Genomic DNA, 21,478 nt, shown 5'->3' on the forward strand with positions numbered 1-21,478 from the left:
CCTGGGGCTCGTAAAGAAACATTGAACTTCAACACTGCTGCCCTGTTCCCTCTCCTAGATGTAGCAAGAACATCCTTCTTTTACAGAAAAACTTAGAACGTTTCCTCTCCTCTTGACACTCAGGATAGTAGGGTTAGTGCCCTGCCTTGTGAGATAGGATCCCGTTCGACAGATGTGTTCTTCCCAGTATTCCCTTTCCTTATCTGTTCAGCAGGCCAGGTGTTGAATTCCTCCTGTGGACACCTCGTCTGCAGCAAAACATTTAAGGCTACAGTCCTGCAATGAGTCTGCAGGCACCCTCGACAGCTTTACACTGGAAGTAGATGGGTTTAGCTGAACTATCAGGATAAAAACCCTGCGGGCTTGGGCGCCCCTGCCCTGCTCAGGAAGCTGTCTGGGCAGGGCAGAGCCCAGCTCCTGCCAGCCCTCCCCTTCCACCCTGGGTTCTGTCACAACTGATTGTTCCTGGCAGCCTTTTGGAAATATCAGATGGTGACATTATTACTGATCACAGGAAAGCAACAGATTAATAATGAAAGTTCTCCTAGAAAGGTCTTCGTGGATTGACAGTCAGCTGTGATTATCAAAGCAGTGCAGAAAATGAGCCCTGTTCCAACACTGCGAGTACATGGGAAGAGAAGAGCTGGCGGAGACTTCTTAATGCCTCTTCCTCCTGTTCTGGCAAGAGAAGGTAGCTGTGGGCCTCCCTAACCCTGTCCTTATTTACAAACTTCTGCTTCCTATACTGCATGTGTGTGACCCAGGCCCAGTGCTGCTGTGTGGGTGGAAGTGGATGAGAGCAGAAAATGAGCTGTGGGGTCCATGCTGCCTTTGTCTTTGGGGCAGTTGCAGATGTCAAAGCAGCCCCTGGGTTCCCTGGCATGTGTTCTTCTCAGGCACCTTGTGCAGGTAGGTGCTAGGTCCCTGTTCTAGGTCCTTTTTAGCTCTCTGCAGCAGTTGCTCAGCTCTTGGGCTGCTTTGCTTGGTGTTTGCACAGGAGGGGGCTCCACCTTCCTGAGAAGTCATGTGAAAAGTGGACTCACAGCTGGAAACCAATTAGCAGTGGCTCCTGATTAATCACAACATAGTTGGCACTTGTTAGATGCTCTCAGGCACTCAGACCCCCTGGTGCTGGGTACCTGATAAAATTGCAGCCTAAGACTATCACTGAAGACTATCACTGTCTAGTGAGTATTGCTGTTCAGGGCATAGTAAAATATTTCTCGTGTGCACAAACTCTGACAAATAATGGTTTCCTAAGTCTTCTAATGAATAAAAATTTGCAAATGTTAATGGAAAATATCTAAACATCTGTCTTCAGTGCACATCTCTTCACCTCAAAGGTCCCCTGACTGCAGTGGGGTTATGACAAGGGTGCCTCAGTTCCAGCTTGTTACATGGCATTATACAAAAAAATAAAAAAACAACTTCACTGCCTTTGCAGCCTGTTTGTAGCACATTCCCAAACCCTGTTTCTACTGCTGGGAGGGCTGGTGGTGCATTTCAGTGCCTTGCTCATGGTGCTTGCCAGCAGCTTGGGCTTATAGCTCCTGCCCTGTGCAAGTAACACTGAATAACATGGATCTATTCCTGCTCAGGGGGAGCAGGACTTTCTGCAGGTGTATGAAGACTGCAAAGAAATGCAAAGCTTGGCTAAAGCTATCTGTGAAGAATGAAGGGGCTGTTGCCACTTTGAAGGGCCAGGAGGAAGAACTGGCCCAATGCTCCCCTTCCCCATGTCATGGGATGGGCCCTGGGCCCCCAGCCCTCTTTGCCCAGGGGTTGTGAGGGCATAGGGGAGTTTTGGCTACTAGCCTCCACTAATAAATCCCATGCTGTGGATTTCAGCAGGGGTGCTGATGGATCACCCCTGACCCCATGATAAAGCCCAGCCATTGCTGTTTCTGCAGACTGTTAATAAAGGTAGCAACTCACCAAAACACTCCTAAAAACTTTCTATTCTCTCAAACGTGTTTTCTTAGTGCTCTCTTACACCTTCTCCAAAACCAAACACTTCAATGCCTGTTACAGGGTTGTCAGATCCTTTAAAACCAAAATCTTTGACAGTTGAAGCTGGAATCTCATTTTTATGGGGATTCCTGCTGCTTAGGTTGCACTGTTATCACAGCAGGGAGGTGTTAAATATCTCTATTTTTTTCCTTCATGTGTCGAAGAAGGAAGAACTGAGCCCCTGTTACAGAATACATTGCTTATTTAGTCTGTTAGGGTGACAATTTTTGCATTTTTCCACTCTTGAAGATAACACTAATTCACTCCTAGCCTATTTATACCTTTTCCTTACCGGAGGAGAAACTATGGGCATCTTGGACTGTGTTTTGGTGCTGAAGCCCTGGGGTCACAGGGAGAGGAGATGGGATATCATCTCTCTAGGGCTTTGTTAGATTCAAGTTGCATGTCACAAGTAAGAGCTAGAATTTGATGCGTGCAAAGAAAATAAAGTTTGTGCATAACGCTGCAAAGATCTGTGGAGCAAAGAGCTCCCAGTAGGAGCTGCTGTGTGCGGTGTGCCTGTCTGCTCTAGTGGGCAAGGGGATGCCTGTGACCAGTGCCAGATGTTCAGAAGAGCTCAAACACCTGGGCTATACCCAAGTGCCTGGTTTGGATAGACTCACATGCAGCCAGGAAAACCATACTTACATGTTTTTTTTTTGTTAGAATTAGTGCCTTGACCATGAGATATGTTTCATCGTACATTTATCTTGCTTCCTTTGCGAGAAGAACCTTAGCCAAGGCTTACGAGTATACACAAGCACGCTACACAAAATAATTCACAAGGGATTTGAACATGCATGTGGAAACCCACATGCCTTCTGAATCTGCTGGCCTTTGCAGTTTTGGTCCTTTCAGTCTCTTATCTTTGAAGCAGCCGCTGAGAGCTCTGAATGTCCAAGCAGGGTGGTTTAGGAGGAGAAATGTAATTTTGTAAAAAGGCTCTGGTCCGAGGCACAAAGCTGCAGCTTTTGGGGTTCAGCCATGTGATGTGTGCATCCTTTCCTATCCCACGGTACCATCGGGTGCTATGTCCATGCCTGCCAGGTTCCTGGTGTGCCTCCGCACCTGAAATCTGACATTTGTGAAGTCTGCATTTCTTTAGAAGCATAAATTCCTGTTCGTGACCACCAAGTGGTGCTCTGTGCTGCACCTTGCAGGAAGGCAAACTCTTAGCATTTTGGGATGGGGGTTCAAAAGCTGTTTTCAGACATGTGAATGAGCTGGAGAGAAGAAGAAGCAGCGAGTCAAGAGCCCTTTTTTCCTCCTCGCAGCAGCTGTGCTATGAGGGCTATACATTATTCTCATCCTTATGCTGTGGCTGTGGGATGATTGATGTGGCTGGGTGATTTTCAGATGTGATATGTAGTCTTGGCACTTCGATTCAGGTGTTCAGCTTGACTGCCTGCTAGAGTTTGGAGGTGCAGAGATGGATATCTGCTTCTTCAAAATTAGCTCCTGGCAGGTGTCTCCAATTAGCTTGCTAAAATCACAAGAACCTTCTGAAAACGTTGTTCCAAGGTAGTTTTTCAGAGAGAAAATCTGATCCCTGTTTTCTCTTGACTGCTTTTTCATCCAGTCCATCTAGGGAAAACATGTTCGTGGTCCTGTTCTCCAGTGTGCTAGCTGTTTAGCATCTTTGCTATTGAAGTTTGGAAATCTTTTGTTTATAGCTGTGTTGCTCTCGGCAGAGGCAGAAGACCTATTTTAACTTGTCTTTGCAGGTTTCCTGCCAAGTGCTCTCTGGTTGCTGTTCTTGTGTGTACAGAGGCTCTGTGTTTTGTATGAAAACATGTAGTTTGAGAGAGAAAATTCTGACGTTGGTTTGAAATGATGGGCACGTTATAAGACAAAAGCTGTCTGTAAAATGTAATGGGAATTTAAGTGGCGAACTACATCCCTGTAGGCTCCATTAGATGCTCTGCATGGTGTAATTGTTTACAGGAGTGATCATTCCTTTCCAAATACCGAAAGACATGCTGTAGCAGAATGATGCAGCGGAATTCAAGTAGCAGCTCATTTGTATGAAATGCAGGGCTAAAACTGAAAGGTGGCAAGAGGAATTGTCCTGTCTGGTGAGCTGGAAAAAACATGCAGTGCTTTAAAGCAAATCCTTGAATTGGGAGGAAAGGAAATGCTATGTAACAGCATTGTGAACGCCTTGGTTTTATGATGTACATTGATTCCTCTAGGTGTTCTGATCTCTGAAGTAGAGGCCAGCTCCCCCCGTTAATTACTAAGCTGGATAACCACCAATTAAATAGATTCCCCAAAGTTCCCTAGTTAGTTTTCTTGGTTATTTTGGGGAGCAGCCTTGCTGGAGTGCCGCTGCATCCCAGAACAGAAGGGAAAAGGGTGAAACATCACACAATTGCTAAGGTGCAGCTTGCTTTGCTTACAACAGGTACAACACATCCAGCCCCTGGAGTGTCCTACCCAAGCTGCTCCAACTTATTGCACCACCTTGGTTGGGTCATTAGTTGTTAATGTGGTCTTCGGCCCCCCAGCTAAACCAGCTCCTCAGCTGTTGGGTGATGGCTCTCCCAGGCTGGGTACACCAGGACAGAGTTTTGTTAAAGGGCTGAGCAGAGCATCGTGTAAATTAGGCAAAGCGCTTGAATATTATGCATTATTTTTTGGCTTTGAAAAATTAACCATTGAAAATTCAGTTATGTCATTATTCCAGGCACTGTTTTTTCACAGTGGGTGGTTCTCTTTTGTAGCTATTAAATAGCTGGGACAAAACTTCTGGCCTGAGAAGTCCTTGAGTCTTTATAACTAAAAGGGAAGGCACAACTTAGCCTTTGGAGAGGTGGTAGCAGCGGGCCGTCTTGGTGCTCGCCTTGTGGGACCTTTCCTGATGTTACATTTGTCTTTCCCTGTCCAGAGGGTGAGGAAGAGGAAGAGGATGAAGAGGAGGAGGAAGAGGAGGAGGAGGAAGAGGAAGATGAAGAGGACAAAGACATAGATTCAATGGATGAAAGCTTGGAAGGTGACACGGAGCTGCCGGGTTTCACGCTTCCAGGCGAGACCTCCCAGGAGCCCATAGCTGGCCTGGAAAACCCCGCGGCCCAGCTGGCCGGGGTGTCCTACCAGGTTCCCGACACCATCGAGTGGGAGCAGCAGAACCAGGGTCTGGGTAAGAGGAAAAGTCCCTTCTTCCCTTATCCTCATGGTAGACACGTCTCCTGCTCTTCGCTTTGTGTGGGACAGCCCGTCATGCTGAAGGCCTCATGGGTTGGCCTTCAAGATCTTTTGCTAAACACAGAGCGGGAGTGTTTCTGAGGAAACCCCGTCCCCCAGTGCCAAACTGGGATGGGTCCCAGGTGATGTGCCCTGAGTGAGGTTTTAGTTCGGGGAGAGCCTTTCTGAATACTCCAGACCTGTTCCTTCATTCCCAGAGCTTAGTGTTGCGTGGCTCAGAGGGTGGACAAAAAAATACTGCTCAAGTGAGAGTCCTGGGGAAATTTCAGGGCCCTTTGCTTGAATTGGGTTGGTGCAGGGATATAAGTCCCACGAGGATGAAGCAAATAGGGTAGTTGCTAATCAGCCCATTGCTAGTGCAGCAGCATTCTTGTGCCATTTTTCTGACATTTCTTCAGTGTTGCATGTCCAGGCGTGGGACCCCGTGGTGGTTAAGCAAGACAGACCTGCAAGGCCTGTATAAAGCTTTATATAGTTTATTCCCACTGTATGTATAGACCCTGTGCTTTATGGCTAGGACTAATTTATTCTGCCTGGAATTAGCTGATTCACGTTTGCATGTGTGCTGTCCATCTGATGTAAGCCAAAGCTGGTGTGGAACAAGGTAGAATTTAAAAGGAAACTTGCCCAGTTTGGCTACTTGGAAAAAGTACTGGGATCATTTTGTAGCAAATTCAATTTCCAAGCCAAACTCCATCAAAAGCAGCGGGAAGCTTTCAGGTAAATCAGTGGTAGCTGAACCACATCTGTAGGGAAAGTCTCTGTGTGTGACTAGTAGTGATCTAGCTCCTTTTGAGAGGCTCATCAAACACAGAAACCCCAAAACTCTTTTGTATGTTGAGTTATATGAACTGTCACCTCCCCTGGATTTTTAATTCTGACATAACCTGGTGTTTCTCCCTATGTAGTCCTATTTTCAGCCCGCTTGAGTGTTATTTGCTTCCTTTGAAATGAATCAAAGAGCGTATTTCAAGAGCCGCATGGTAGGTTTGCTCTTTGCAGGCTGAGTTTGCATCGGGTCTGGATCTTCCTGTCCCACTAACTCTTGCCTGAAGAGCATTGTTTCGGGTGGTTCGTGTCAGATCTGGTTCACGTGTCCCGTTGTCCCACCAGGCTGGACAGGAGGTGTGTAAGGGGAATAATTCTAATATTTAGTGGCTTTCTGGTAGGCCTTGACAAGCTGGATTAGAGAAATACGTGGCAGTGCTAGGAGGAAAAGCGTAGGAAACACAGAGTTATCATGAGGAATATCCTCATATCCTCAGCAGGAGGCAGCGAAGGAGGTTGTTCTGCATAAGGCATCAGGCACAGCTGTGTTCAAGGCTGATGCAGGTCTGAGGGGGGTCATGGCTGTGTTTCCAGCCCTGCCACCTTCACTGCTGGAGGAGAAGGCTCAGGGTGGGAGGTACCTGTCACATACCTTGGTAATGAGGCAGGAGAATAAGCAGTGGCCAGAGGCTGAAGGTGCCCTGGTGTGCGACAAACCTCTCTGCCTGGAGAAACTGTAATAACTATGCACAGAAAATAAGTAGACCTAGGCTATGAAACAACACGTAGCTTTAACACTCCTTGTGTTGTTATTTGTTATGAGGGATCCTTATCCTAGAACAGGATGCTCCTTACGGTATCTTTTTCTGAACATATGGGACCCAGTTCTGTTTCTGATGTTTATTATTACTGCATCGTGCAGCCTTCATCCTCTACCACCTTCTCTCAGTCTTAGACCTTGGAAAGGTTGTCTTTCCAAAAATTTCAGACATGGAATGAGTTGACTGTGCAGCAAAACACAAGGTTTTTGTCCCTCACGTGTGTTTTATTTACCCTCACGCAAATTGGAGGAGCCTGCTGTGAGGTCTGTCGCGTTAGTCCAGCTGCAAAGCACCAAGTCCAGGCACCTGAAGGACCGGGCAGGTGTGAATTTCTGCTCTCTCTGTAAGTGCCTTATTAACGACTGGGTTATGCATCACCGCTTCCAAGAAGTTTGGCCTGCCTTCATTTTGAAGCTGTTGCAGTCTGCGCAAGCAGCCACGAGGGAGGGGGTGAGCAGAGCTCATCCTCAGGGGCTGGGTGGGACTTCTGTGCTGAGATGCTGGGGAGAAAGGAGGGGGAGCGGTGGGATCAGTCTCTAGACTTTGACCCACCTCTCTTATTCTACCAGGTAAACACTGTCATAAAGAACCATTTATTCTTTTTCTGGCTGGATGACCTAAATGTCTCTTTGATACTGGCTCCTTCCCCATCTAGAGTGTGCTGATGTGCTCATCTTCCCCATCTGCAGTGCTCCTAAGAGGAAGGGAAATTATCTGTGTTTTAGACAGAGGCACAAAGAAAAACAAGGACTTGCATGAGCTCACCTGGAAAACCCGAGGCCACACACGGAACTGAACCCAGGTGTTCACAGTGTCCTTTGCTGGGGGTGGATGGGGAGCAGGAGATGCCAGCAAGGCTGGAGCATCTCCACGGCAGCCGTGAGCAGTGCTGGGCTCCTTCTCCCCTCCCTGGGCTCCTTCTTCCCATTTGTGCCAGCTGGGGGTTTCTGTCCTGTGTCCCTTGTCCAGGGTGAGCGTGCACAGCCTGAGCTGTTGCTCTGTCTGCACCTGGTCCTGGTTACATGCTTCTTTACGGGGTGTGTTAACAGGGGTGCTCAGAAAGGAGAACAGACAGGATGGAAAAAAGTGTATAGCTTGTGCCAGCAGGAGGAGGATTGTTAAGAGGAAAAGAAGTATCCCAAACCTGACGAGAGGCCAAAAGAGCTGCCCACATTGTTCTGCTGGAGTGTGTGGAGAGACCAGATGTACTGTGAAGGGCTCGTAAAACTTCAGATGTGCTGGACACGTGCATAGACTATTGCTCTTTGAAACCCTTTTTCTCTAAGTGCTTTTCTTCCAAAGGTAGCTCTTTGAAATCCATTTCCTTTAAGTGCTTTTCTTCTACAGCTAAAATTAACTCGACTTTCATTTTAAGACAGCTTCATAACCACTGTACGTCCCTAGTCACTGCTCTGGAGAAGGGAGGGCTGCAGTTGTGAATCTACCTGGGCCAGGGCATGGTGCCACCTGCCTGTCTCAGCCCATGGTGAGTCTTAGGAGAGGGAAGGGAGGTGCAGAGCTCTTCCCTGGGATCCACAAGCAGCGCTGAGGAGTGAAGAACTTCCCGTTCTGTGCAAATGAAATATGGCTTAGAGGGGAGGTTATTCTGCCTAACCTGGGATATGGCACAGTAAGGAAGTCCTGAAGAAAGGTGACAGCACCCAGTGGGGTACAAGGTAAGGGCACAAGAAGAGACAGGGCAATGCAGTCCTGTGACCAGGACAACATGAATTTGTATGCTTTAGTTTGCACATTATTGGCTCAATAGCTTGCAACGGATCCTGTGAAGTTACTGCAGTCTGCTTTATTAACGGCTGGTTTCTCTAGGAGATAACTGAAGATGTTTTGGTTGGAGTAAATTACAGTACACACACGGCAGTCAATTTTTCTACCCGTGTTTGTTTCTGTCACTGTTCTGTTAAATGGAGAAGAGGAATGGGCTTGTTTCTTCTGGATTCTCTTTTTTTTTTTTTTTTTTTTTTTGCTCCCTAAGCATCAGACTTACAGTTGGCATCTTCCATTTTGTAAATTCTTTGCACATACATCCTTCTCCTGGGGTGCATCTGTCCTCTGGCCTTCAGAATTTTGAGATTTAACTCTAAAATCTGTAGCACAGAAGAGTCCAGAAGTATCGGAGTAGCTATACTCAGGTCAGTTATTATTGAGTTTACTTTGTCTGATAGCTGGAGTGCCCCAAATCCACAGAGAATGAGTGACTTGATCCACAGACAGCTTGGCAAAGCAAGAGACGGTTTGGATTTTTGTAGTGGTCAATGAAAACATGCCAGAGAAAGAGAATCATTAAAAATGTCAATTCTGGGAAGTCAGATGGTCCTACATTAACTCCAGCTGAGCAAAAGCAATTTATATGCACCAGTAATGAGGCTGTCAGTTTTACAGTCAGTCGGCTGACTCTCTAAACAGCAGTATTTAGACAAAAAAAAAATAGAAGTTGATCCTCCAAACGCTGCTCTGTTGGCATGTGTCTCTGGAGAAGGAAGGTCTGAATATACTTTGGGATCTCTGTCGGTGTCCTGTTCAAATGCTTTGTGTTCAGATGTTGCTAGCAAAGGACATGTTGGCAGTACTTTGGGATCCCCCTGAGATGACCTGTCTCCGCTTGTTGGATTTGTACCGGGGTGGCATGTAGCAGGTGAACACAAACTGTTTGGAGAACATCAGAGGGGCAGGAAACTTGGGCTTTCTGGGAATGAATGAAAATTTATCATTTTTGCCCACAGTCAGGTAGGGGGAGGAGGACCAGGGCAATTTGCTAATCCTCTAATCTTGCTGCTTTGGGGCTTAAAGTTAGTTTGTTCTGTGCATTCAAAATGTATGCAGTTGTTTGGAGCAACACTGGGATTTGCTTTTTGAGGCTTACAGGGTTGTGACTTTTTGAATGTATGGCTCACATCGTCTACGTAAAGGGTTATGGTGGAATTTGGTTCTTCAATACGTTGACTAAAACCCAAGAGTTGCTTATCCTAAGCCACTGCTAACATGAGATAACAGTAAACAGAGGAGAAACTGATATGAGCCAGAAATCTTAACAGAGGAACCTGTTGTTATGCTCAAAATCTTGTTTTATGTGCAAAGAGAAGGCATATCGCATCTATACCTAAAACCAATAATTTACTGCTAATATAATTGAAATCTAATTATTATTAGTCTATATATAGCTACTATAACAGAAAAAAAAGAGGAAATAATTGTGCTGATACAGTTGCTGTACCTACACTTCTTAGTTTCTGGGCCTTTTCCTGGTGTTAGGCTCATCCTTCCCTTGCATCTGTTAGCATTAAGGTCGGTGGCTTCCTTCTGGGGTTGGTGGTGGGCTCGTTAGCGTAGGGTCATCATAGTCTGGAGTCCTTTGCTGGGAGAAATATGATGTTCATGATAGTTTCTTCTTCCTCACTCTAGGATACACTTAAAGCCATTTTTATGTGTTTACTGACACAATTTTTCACCTTGCCCTTTCTTTATCGATCTGCAGCTCCATATTACATCTCAGTTTGCTATTTATGGTGGCTTTTATGTATTTTAGGTACTATTTATGTTCTCTTTTTTACCCAAAAACATTTTTGTCCAGGTCCATATTTCTTTAACTGACCATTGGTGTGTTGCTTATAGACACGGGGACTCTAGTGCCAGCACTGTCCTGTCGTATGGCAGTACTCAGCAGTGTATCTCCATTGCTCGAGGATTCTGTTATCATACCTGGCATGCGTTTCCCCGTATGGAACCGTTATGTTAGAGTCCTAAAACCATTCAGTACTGTGCAAAAATAAACAAAAGTAAAACACAATAGCCATAGGCACCATCAGTTAGAAACAAAAAATGCTGCTGCAGCTAAATCAAGAAAAACAAAGCTGTAGGTAGGTCAAGGAAATGTCAGACAGAGAAAGACTGACAAGCCTCCGTCCTGAGGCCTTACAACCTCATAGCAAGGCGACAGCAGTACCACGTTACAGGGCTATGTGATCGTGCTGTAGCCCATAAGAAGTCCCATGAGTTGCTAGATTCCACAACACGCGTTACTGGTTTCCATCTACCCATGTAGGTATTGTACACGGTGGAGTTTGGACCATCGCTGTAGATGGGAAATTAAACATATAAAAAAAAAAAATCAGCAGAGTTATAAAGAAGTTATGAAGTGTGTCAACATCATTCTCAACATGCAGTTTCCAGAATATACACCCAGTCTGTGTTTCATGTACTTGAGTGTATGATCTTGGTTCATACGAGAATGGAAAGCCATAAAACTGTCTCCGTTATGCAAGTGCCTTGTCGCTACCTAATAAACGCACGCTTTTGGAAGCATGTGTTTTGTTTTTTTTTTTAAGGGATAAACATATTCTCAGCTCTGACTAACGGAAAATAGCCGTATTGCAGATCTGTGGCTGCAAATTATACTACATAAACCATGTAACCTCTATCACTTTGATTAGTGGTGGTAAGGCAGAGCAGCAGCAGAGTAGTGCAAGATGGTAAAATTTTGAAATGACATTTTTACAGGAAGCCGGGATTAATGCTTTTGTGGGCAAAAATAACCAGCATTAGGCAGACAGAATCTGAGACTCAGAAGTTAGTAGTGTGTTCTTTAATTGCTGCCCCAAACGGATCTATTTTAGGCACTCTTACAGCTCGCGTTATTGGAATATCAGAGTGCCTTTTAATCTTTAATGCATTTATCTTCTTAATTACCCTGGAGAGGTTATCCATGTTTTACAGGTGCCAAGCAAAAACACGGAGAGGCCGAGTGACCCCAGCAGTTTCACAGGGAGCCTTTAGCAGAGCAGGGATTTGTTTCAGGTGAAGGAAGCAATGCCTGGGCATCACCGTTCTCTGGCTGATGTGCCTGAGGTAGGACTTTGCACCTGCATTTCTCCCTGGATAAGTGCCAGGGATCACACACGGCACAAAAAGCACTGATAAGACAGAGCCACCATTACAACAGAAGGGACCGGGTCTGCAGGAGTCCCAGATGAGAGTGGCCGACAGGAGCCAGGATAAGCAGCAGCTGTAATTTGTGGTGTGTTTGCTCAAAGCGTGGCTCCTCGCAGCAGTCCTGCCCTCTTTAGCTTTGCCTCGTGTGTGTTTATTGATGTTTTTTTGCGCACAGCATTGGCCACGCGAGGTCTGTCTTCCAGACGGCTGCAGACTTAAATGAGCAGTCTCGGAAATATAGATTATTTTTACTGTCTTCCTGGGTGCTTCAAGGAATTTATACGGTTCCATATGCTCCCCAGCAGCTTCCCTTCCCTCTCCAAATCAGTAATAAAGCTCCCATCATCAGCCTGTGCATGAATCTCTTATTTCTGTTCCTCATAAGGATGTGTACTGTTTGGAATTACTTCTTTTTAACTGTTTTAAGAGTTTGCTCATGGTTGTACCTCAATCCTACAGCAGACTGATATTCAGTCAGGTTTGCCTTGTCAAGGGAAATTTTGCATCCAAATACCTCTCAGCAACAGCGATCCTCTTTCCCGGCTTGTTGTGACATACGCTTTTATAATGACAGAGCAGCTCCCAAAAGAGAATAATTCACATCAGTCAGCCTTTTCTTTTTGTCAAATTTCATCCCGAGGTGCTTTAAGGATCGTGTCTGCTGCATTTTTACGTCCAGCATAAGACCAATGTGCTGCTGCCAATGCAGCCTGCGTGTTTTAAAGGTGAGAAGCTGGCAGTGCCACGCTCTTCCTATTGGGAGCTCTTCAGACGTTGTCCTCAGAGCAGAAATAAAGACCAAGAGAAGGGAACAGCAATGAGTGGAACAGAAGATATGAGACTCGGTCGCTCGTACCTGGCTCTGGAAGCAAACAGTTGTCAGAAACAGGTGAAAAAAAGCTGTTGCTTACGGTAAAAGAAAGTGTGCCTGCAATTTATCAGAAGGAAGGGGAAGGCAGCAGGGGCCTCGCTACACAGAAACTTCTAGCAGGAAGCTTCAGCTGATATTTTAGCCCTGACGTTTTTGCTGGCGTATGTTGAGAAACAGCAGCACTGTCGCCTCAGATACATCACTTTGAAATAGCAGCCCTGACATGAGTGTTATGCCTCTGGTTAAAACCATCTCAGGGTAAGATTAGCTAAGCCTACTCGTTATCAGTCCTCAAGGGCTGCTTCCAGGAGCTAGGGGCAGGTGTAGAGGGCTTTGCTCACGTGTGGGGCCAGGTTTGGCTCTGCCCTCCTTCTCCTTGCCCACAAAAAGTGTGGGATCCCGCCAGCAGCTGGACGTTTTGACCTCCAGCTGTCTGGCTCCATCCATCCATTAGTGGCAGTCTTACAGTTAGGATGTCTCTGATGTGGATTGGCACTGACTACTCCAGGTAATTTATCTGATTTTTTTTTTGATTTTTTTTTTTTTTTCCTGAATTAAGGGGTAGGGTCCGTTAGCCAGCGCACTGCTCCGTGCTGCAGAGGCTGGACCAGCCCAGCACCACCTGTGCCTGCACGGGGCTGTCAGGCTGGCACCGTTTGAGGCTGTCACCTACTTTGGCGCACTCTGTCCATCCTGCTGTCTGTCAGCCCCGCTGTAACAGAAACCCGAGTATCTCGGCTGTCTTTTTAATCTGCAGTAATCCGGTTCCTTCTCAAGTCTGCAGTTGCGGTGTGTCACATTTCAGCGTGCCTTACCTCGCCCTCTATCCTCCGGCTTATATATGTCAGAAATCCCGGCTCCGTTCAGGCAGAGGAGATGGTTTTCAGCCCCCTCTCCCACTGGGCTGCAGCAATCACTTAGCTTGATTGAAGAACGCAGGCAGGCTAGCAGCTCTCCCTGGGCCAGAGTTATTAATTTGCGCTTGATGTCCTTGTCTAGGTGGCCTTCGCCTCGTAAAACGAGACTTGTCCTTACGTTGGAGCAATCAGATTTATTTTCTAATAGCGATACATATATACTACAGTGCAAAAAATCTGTTTTCATGACATTTCAGCCCTCAAAAAAAAAAAATAATAGAGAGAGGGAATGTGAAGGTTCATTGGCCTTGAATTTCCTCTCCTCTTCTGGGGATTTGCGTCAGAGCCTGATCTTTTGGGTTAAAATGTAGCCTCCGATCGCAGAGTGATAAGAGAAAAATGGAGGAAAAGAGCTCGTTGTGACTAGTGCCAGAAAGAGCGGTGGTAATGTATTGAGAAGATGGTTCTAAAATATTCCTTTCTAATGAGAAAGTAGATATGTTCTCTCTCCGCTTGGGCAGTGCAAGCCGCAGATGACTGGTGCTAAACTTGCCTCCCCGCTGGTGTTTGTTCAGATTCAGATGACTTGAGGATCAAAGGAGATCTAAGTTCCTTCCTGGAAGGGTGCTCTCTTGATAAACATATAAATCCTGCCCTGCCTGAGAGCGAGTTAGGGACACGTATTGGAAATAAGTAAATTGCTCGGATTTTGACTGACAATAAAATAATTACCTCAAACTGCAAGCAATTGGTGTTTTGCGAAAACGCTGTGTATCAGCATTAATCACCAAGAGGGGTCGATACGGTGAGAATTACTGGAGGCTTTTGCTTGCTTTTATTTTTTTTGCCTTGTGTTTGAATAACTCTAATCACAGCCTCATCCAAGCCTGGGATGTAATAAAGGGTTTCAGCAAAGCTGTTCCCAATAACCTATCATTTCTTTTAATATACTGGCAATGCCATCAGTGCCTGAGGATTTATTAATGTGAAGCGAGCCCAGGAGCTCTCCCAGTTTTCTCCATTTTGTTCCTTTTCTAGGCTGCTTTCCCCACACCTCCCCTGCTTCCCTCTGGCTGCTCAGGTGTTTGCACAGACCAGTTTTGCACACCTGGGGTCGTGATGCTCTTTCTGTGGTGTGCTCTAACACCCATGGGGGATCTCAGAGGGCTCTGGGTCACCTCCCTCTCCCCATACCACCCGTATGGCCTGGCAGGTGACAGCCTGCCAGGAAAATACCTTCCTCTTGGGCGTTATTATTTCTTGTATCTGGAAGAAGTGGCTAAATGCAGTTTCTTTCTATTTTTTGGTTGTAGGGAGTGTTGTATAGAGGGTCGAGTGTGCATTAGAGTGAACGGAGAGCCCCGATGAGGCAGTGCTTTCTGGAGACGTGCTCTCCCGTAGCTGGAACACGCTCCTGGGGGTGCTATTTATGAAGGGTGGGTTTCACTTGGTTGTAAATAATATGCTGCTGATTTAGGAGATGTTCTGGGGCTTAGTGGGCAGGGGTATAGTCCTCCGATAGGTATCTGCTGCCTAGAGCTGGCGTCCCCAGCTCTGAATCACCTGCTGCAGGGAAAGCACGCTTCAGTGGTGCTAACTGACAGCAGCAATGAGTAGTTATTAAGCACCGAGTAGTCACTAATGTGTGGGCTCTGAAGATGAATATGAGGGTTTGAAAAGCCAGTGGAACTCATAATTCTTCATGTATTCTGAATCTGCTTCAAGGCATCCGTTACAGCGTTCACTCTCGTATCCCATTCTGAAGATACCAACACCTGCACAGAGAAGAACTGTGTCATGGGTGACCTTGTGGTCCTGCTGGCAGGTAACGGGGGAGATTTACAAATGAGGCGTGAATGCTCCAGAGCCCGGCTGGAACCTGATTTGCTCCTCGCTGAATCATGGAAGAAAACAGGATTTATTTATGCTTGGGTGAGGAGGAAAGCGTGGAGAATGTTTCCGAAACAGATCCTTGAGAAACTTTTAGGGACAGTCAAGTTCCAGGGGGAAAATTTAAGCTGAGAGTTATTTTTATTGTTAGTCCTACCACTGTAACAGTGAGTTGGGATGATCGTCTGGAGACTTGGTTGGCAGAGAGTAGAAATTAAAACAAATCCTCTGCTCCAGATCCTCCTGAGAGGAAGAGGAGGATGTTACAGTAAGAACACTGGCCTGGTGGGATGGGGGGAGCAAAGGAACAGAGGGCAGAATAACAGCCGTCATTCTGACCATAAATGTGTTGTTCTACCCATCTAGATGAGGATGTAGGAGAGCTGGAAAAGGTACATGGAAGATGAACAAGAACCAAAAGGCAATCCAAAAGATAGCCTGGTCTCCTCTGCTTAATTTCAGAAAGAAGCAGTGCTGCATTTTTCTTATGTGACCTTGAGCAAATCCCTTACTTCTCCTGTTCCTGAGTCCTGGCATCCATAAACGGGCTGGTATCAGTGCTCCTATGTGGTTTGTTCATTCAGGTTCTTTAGAGCAGATACCATCTCTCTTTATGAGTTTATAGAGCATTTATTACATGAATATAGCATCTCAGGTGGGCTTTCAGCGCTTACAGTGATAGGAATAATTCACAAGAAATTCTGTCCTTTCCTCTCTGTATTATTTCTGGCTGATAAACAAAAATATTGATAGCTGCTGAGACAAAAGCGTGTGCTGAAGCTGGCTGAAGAGGTAACGTGGCCCCTGGATCAGCAGTAAATGGCCACGGGCTGAAGAGCGAGCCAGGCAGGTGTCACTGTGAGTTTGCCCTGCTTTTATGCTGTCTGGTGAGCGTTCAGGGATGGGTTATGTCATGAAGCTGATCCCGTACAGCCACTCTTATGTGCTTTTCCTTTGGCACAAGCTTTGCCCTGAAGCCCTTAGCCTTGTTCCAAGGACAGAAACCCCAGCAACCAGCTGGTTTTGCTCGCTGCAGGGAGACGTGACTCAGTAACCCAAGGCACCTCCCTAGGCTCTTGTTGTGCAGTGTCTTTCAGGTTCACAGAGCTTCACATAAAGCATTGTTACTCCGAAATCAGAGGCATGAGCCTGTTGATAATTTAGCCCAGGGGCCAGACGTGCAGCAGAGTACAGACATCAGTGTGAGTTCTCGTCGTCCCCTTCCCTTGCTGAGGACTCATTTTTGTATTTGGCTGCTCTGCCTGCAGTGCTTGCAACTGTTGGGCTGAACTAATTTCCCTTGCAGCACAGGCAGGATTGTGTCTCGAGTCCTCAAAGCAGAAAAGCTGGTGCGCTAGCACAGAAAGCAGTGGCCTTTTCAGCCACCAGGTAGGCTTTCTCTGCTCTGTTTTGCAGGGTCTTGTTTGCTGTCATGGATATTTGGGTGGAAATTTTCTTGTATGCATAAAATGCCTGTGGATTCCCACAGCTGCCTAGGTTGTGGGTCCAAAAGCGCATCCTGAGATGTGTGGTCTGTCAGCTCTTGGCTTCCGTGGATCTGTTTGTTATCTCTTAGAAAATGGCTTCGAAAATGAAACTTAAGCTCCTGTATGCCTAGGGGGAGTTCAAATAAATGCGGACAAATAGCATTTCTCAGTAAGTGTATGGATTTATAAATCAGGATGTTGTGATGAACTGGTTTGAGTCAACAGTTCACCTGGTCTGTCGATCAAACCTCTAACTGGGTTTGATCAGTAATTGCCTGAATCTGTCAACCAATTCACAGCATTACAGGACAAGGCCAGTAATTTATCTTTCATGTGTAGAATTACATTTCAGAAGTGCTCTGCGGTTTTACTCTTTCTGTACCTACAAAGAATCGCAGATTTTAGGTGATCCAGAGAGGTTTTGCTCATGCTGTGGAAAAGGAAATCTTTCCCCAGGAAATTCCCTGTGCATATTCTTTGCTGTTTTAAATGAAAAAAAGAAAAAGAAAATGCAATCCAGAGCTCTCCTGACCAAGGGGCTGTGATACTTCCAAAACAGCTAGAAGAAAATTCTGGTTACTAACCTTTTTTTTTTTTTAGGCTTTGTGTATTTCTAAAATATGCTGTTGGATAATAATTTCTTTCTGAGGGAAGGCTATTAGCATTGACTTTGAGATTAGAGCTTGCTCACTGACTTACTTGCAGGATTTTGCGAGACTTTTTGGAAGATAAGCGAGCAGCCCCCTGCTTGAAGCCTGATGAAATGCCTGTGTCTTTCTCCAGGCTGATTACTTTTAGCATGTAATGTGGAGATTTATCTGCACGCCAGGAGACACAGAATCCTGGCAAAAGTCTTTTAATATTTCGTTGTGCCTTCCCCTGCTGCTGCTTCTTGTCTTTTTTTGACCTTTGTTTCATCCTCTTCCCCTGGTGGGTGTTGCTGTGCCCTACCAACCTTCCAGCCTGGAGGTGAGAGTTGACTGCGGTGAGTTCAGACAAAGGTCTCCCCGCTATGAGCAGGGTATGAGTGAGTCTCTGCGTGTGATGGAGCACGTGAGCCTGGCATATCCCATCATCTGACAAGGACCTGGAGGTCTCAGGAGGAGTGCGTGCCCCGCAGCTAGAAGGGAAGCCCCCTTTGAGCTCTGCCCCTCTTCACGTCTCACCCGGTGGGCACGAAGCACCGGATCAGCGCGGGCTGAATGAGACCTGCCTGGTGCAGGGGGCCACGGAGGAGGAGGGAGCCTTGATCAGACCCTGATACACCTGTCAGGTGAACAGAAAACTTTGTTCTGTCTCACGTTGAGCTGCACAGAGTGGCCATCAGCGTTTAGACAATAACCATTTGCTGCTGCTTTGAAAGCAGATTAAGTTCTGAGCTTTATCCAGATAGTTTCATGAAGGTTCTCACATGTCAAATCATTTCCTTGTTATTTGAACAGATGATGGCAGCAAAATCAGGAGTTATTCAGGGATGTTCATTTTCCAAAATGTCTTCTTAGAGCCTCACCTTGTTGCTGTCCTCATCAGAGAGTGGTCTCCGACCAGTTCCAATCAAGGTAATGCCCTTTCAGTGTAAGTAAATTGTTAGAGATTATCTTAATCTGCTTGGAGAAACACCAGATCCATTCATTTCTGAGCAGAAGGACTGGGGCAGAAAATGCCATAAAGCATCCTCTGACAACTCACGGATTTTGTGTTGAGGCATTTTGAAGACCAAGGACACCACCATCGATGTAAACAGCGCAGGAGCATCCTATCCTGTTTTCTGTATCCCCGTCCTCCTGGTTTTCTCTTCTGAAAGGCAGGCATGGGCAAGACCAGGGGAGCTGGCGTGCTCTGCAGATAGCCTTGCTGCTAAAACTGCATCTCTCGGAGTTATGAAGCACATCTTGATGCTCTGAAACGTGTTTTCTGGGGAGCAGGGTGGATTTGCCATCATTCAGGTTGGGCTCTCCAGAGGGAGCACCAGTAACTGTGTGCCACAGCAGCAAACCCCATGGAGGACGGAGTCACCCAGACTTTAATCTAGCCTCTCAGTTGGGCAGGAACAGTGCTCTGTGCCATTAGTGAAATACGTGGAAAATGCAGAAAACAGGCAATCTGAGGATAAGTTAACCCTTTCACTTATAGGAACATGCAGAGCTGGCCGGGAGGTGCAGAGAAAAGAGATTTCGCTTCTCCGCAGCCCTTAAAACTTCCACTCTGCAGCGATTAACTTTGTATATGAGGACCTAGGATAAAGGTGCAAGGCCAGAAGGATGGGGAGGTAGGGCTGGTGCCTGGTCTGGAGTTTATTGTCTCCAACCAGGGCACCTCTATGGGGCGTAGTTGCAGTCTGAGGGGGAACCAGGAGATGCAGGGCCCAAGGGAAGACCAGGCCCTGTACCGCTTTCCTGCACAGTGTCGAGGCCTGTCAGAAGGGGCTTCCACCATCAGCCCCATGGAACCAGGCCTGCATGTTTGGGGGTTGAATTTGGCCTCGTGCTGGTTCAAAACGCCAAATAAAGAAAGCTGCAGCCTCCCAAGGTGCATACCTTGGAGTTGCCAGTGCAGCCAGAAATGAAAACTGCTCCTTTCCCTCAATGCACTCCCTTTCAGAGACTTTTCAATGTGAACGTGTTTGACATCAGGCATTTCCCACCATGAAAAGGGAGCTGCCTTCTCCAGCTTTATCTACCAAATATATTTGTGGCTCCTTCATTTGGATAACCCGTCATCAGGCTGTCACGTTCTGCCTCCCAGCAGAGTTTTCATCTGTCAGACTTGCGTTATCCTCAGCCAGTACAGGCTGAGTGAAACCATTTTGGTGATTGTCATCGTGTGTATGAGTCATTATTACTGAGGAATACCCACTGACTTTGAGCACTCGTTGCCTCATATGGCCCAACTTGCAATAAGAAGCTTTGCTATTAGCTGTATGGGAAGTGTCATCTAGGTAATTTTGTTATGACAGTAAAAAAAGGGCTTTGGGTGAGATTGGCAGAGCTCAGCACTGGTCTGAACCTCTTGGTGTTGAAATGGAAATTCCTCTTCTCAGCTGGAACAGGATTATGTCTGTGCTCAAGGTATTTGCAGATTTTGGCCCTGCTTTCTCCATTGGCCTTGGGTCTTCCTGCCTCCTTTTGGCTGTAGATATCCAAATCCTGTATTTGGTTCCATCAGGTCTGCACTCCCAGTTGGTAGATGAAGATAACACTGCTTGCTTATGTTAGAGAACTGTTGACAATGCAATTAATAGAGCTGCAAAGCCGAAAAGTGGTGGAAGAGCTAAATACCGTAACGTAATGAGACCTCATTCACAGTAAATGGTATGAAAAATGATTTCTTGCAAAGAACAACAAATTGCTATGGCTTTTTAGCTTAATTGTAGATGCTTGATTCTAATTTGTTATTTGTCTTTTCCATGTTAATGAAGTTTTAGATATAATTACTGTGCTGATGGCAAATAAGCTATCATTTTCTAAACTAGGTTTCCAGGCTTGTTCTGGTCAGTGATATAGCAGACGTTACCACAGTCACAAAGATGATCCCCAAGCCCCATTCACGGGCATATTGCAGAAAATTCAGAATCATAGGATCAGAAAATCATCTAGGCTGGGAAAGACCTTCAAGATCACCAAGTACAACCATCAGCATGACCTACCGAGTCCCATCGCTAAGCCCTGTTCCTTAGCACCACAACCCCACATCTCTTAAATACCTCCAGGGATGGGAACTCCTCCACTTCCCTGGGCAGCCCGTCCCAATGCTCGACCACCCTCTCCATGAAGAAATTATTTCTAATATCTAATCTAAACCTCCCCTGGCACAACTTGAGACTGTTTCTTCATTTTGCTTGATCAAGGCTAGGTTTGACTCCCATTGGTGGAGGTGGGAAAGTTTCATCATTTCTGGGCTTCTCTCCGTGGAGTGGCAAAAGGCAATTTTGCCACACCACGGAGAAGCTTTGATGCACAGCGATGAGAGGGAGGGGTCCCAGCTCACTGACTTGAGATGCTGGTGACCACCTCACTTCTCTGTGATGGGCAGCCATCCCATACCATTCTCATCTGCTGGCAAGCTCCATCTCAGAGCTACTTTGAGGTGTGGCCAATGCAACAGAATCCTAGAATCATACAGGTTGGAAAAGACCTCCAAGATCATCTGGTCCAACTGTTGCCTTGTTCTTCTGGTCATGAGAAGCCTTTTGTTTTCCAGTCTTGAGTTTCCATGGTCCCTTTTTCCCTGGAGCAACGTACTTATTTAGATTAACTACCTCTTCTCCATACCTCTTCTTCCTGTCCTGGAGCTTGCAGGATGTGCTTACAGAAGTCAGCTCTGTTCTGTGCTGTTCCCTTTCAGCCTTTGTTATGGCTGAATAAGCCAAGATGCTCATGTTTTCACTTGTAAACGAGTTTCTGCTTTTGCATCCTAGCACTGAGACCGTCTGAGCCTGTTACAGACATCTGTATGTGGCTTTTCATTGCCCATTAAGGAACGTGGATGCAACTCTCTGAGAAAGATCATGGGAAACCAGCAACAAGGAGATGCTTTACAAATACCATCAGGGTTTGGCACATTGCATGGGCCAGAGGCATGTGCTTACTTTGAGGACAGATGTTCCAGTGCAGAGTGCGAGGG

General features: G+C 46.3%; 1 protein-coding gene across 9 annotated transcripts in view; it reads left to right on the plus strand.

Annotated features, from left to right (window-relative positions):
- The window catches only part of ARMH4 (armadillo like helical domain containing 4), a 58,756-nt gene that overhangs the window by 18,433 nt on the left and 18,845 nt on the right, over positions 1–21,478 (plus strand). For 5 of the 9 annotated variants that reach the window (XR_013951382.1, XM_080592364.1, XM_080592363.1 and 2 more), the window contains exons 5-6: positions 4,898–5,149; positions 18,298–18,414. Coding sequence is in view for 8 of the 9 variants with exons in the window: in XM_080592364.1 (XP_080448490.1) it covers positions 4,898–5,149; positions 18,298–18,414 (369 nt within the window). In the remaining variant the exon portion in view is untranslated. The remainder of the gene's footprint in view (positions 1–4,897; positions 5,150–18,297; positions 18,415–21,478) is intronic. The other 4 variants (XM_080592366.1, XM_080592368.1, XM_080592367.1 and 1 more) reach the window with 1 other exon arrangement.

This window comes from Anser brachyrhynchus (genome assembly GCF_964034855.1).
Source record: "Anser brachyrhynchus genome assembly, chromosome: 5".
NCBI lineage: Eukaryota > Metazoa > Chordata > Aves > Anseriformes > Anatidae > Anser > Anser brachyrhynchus.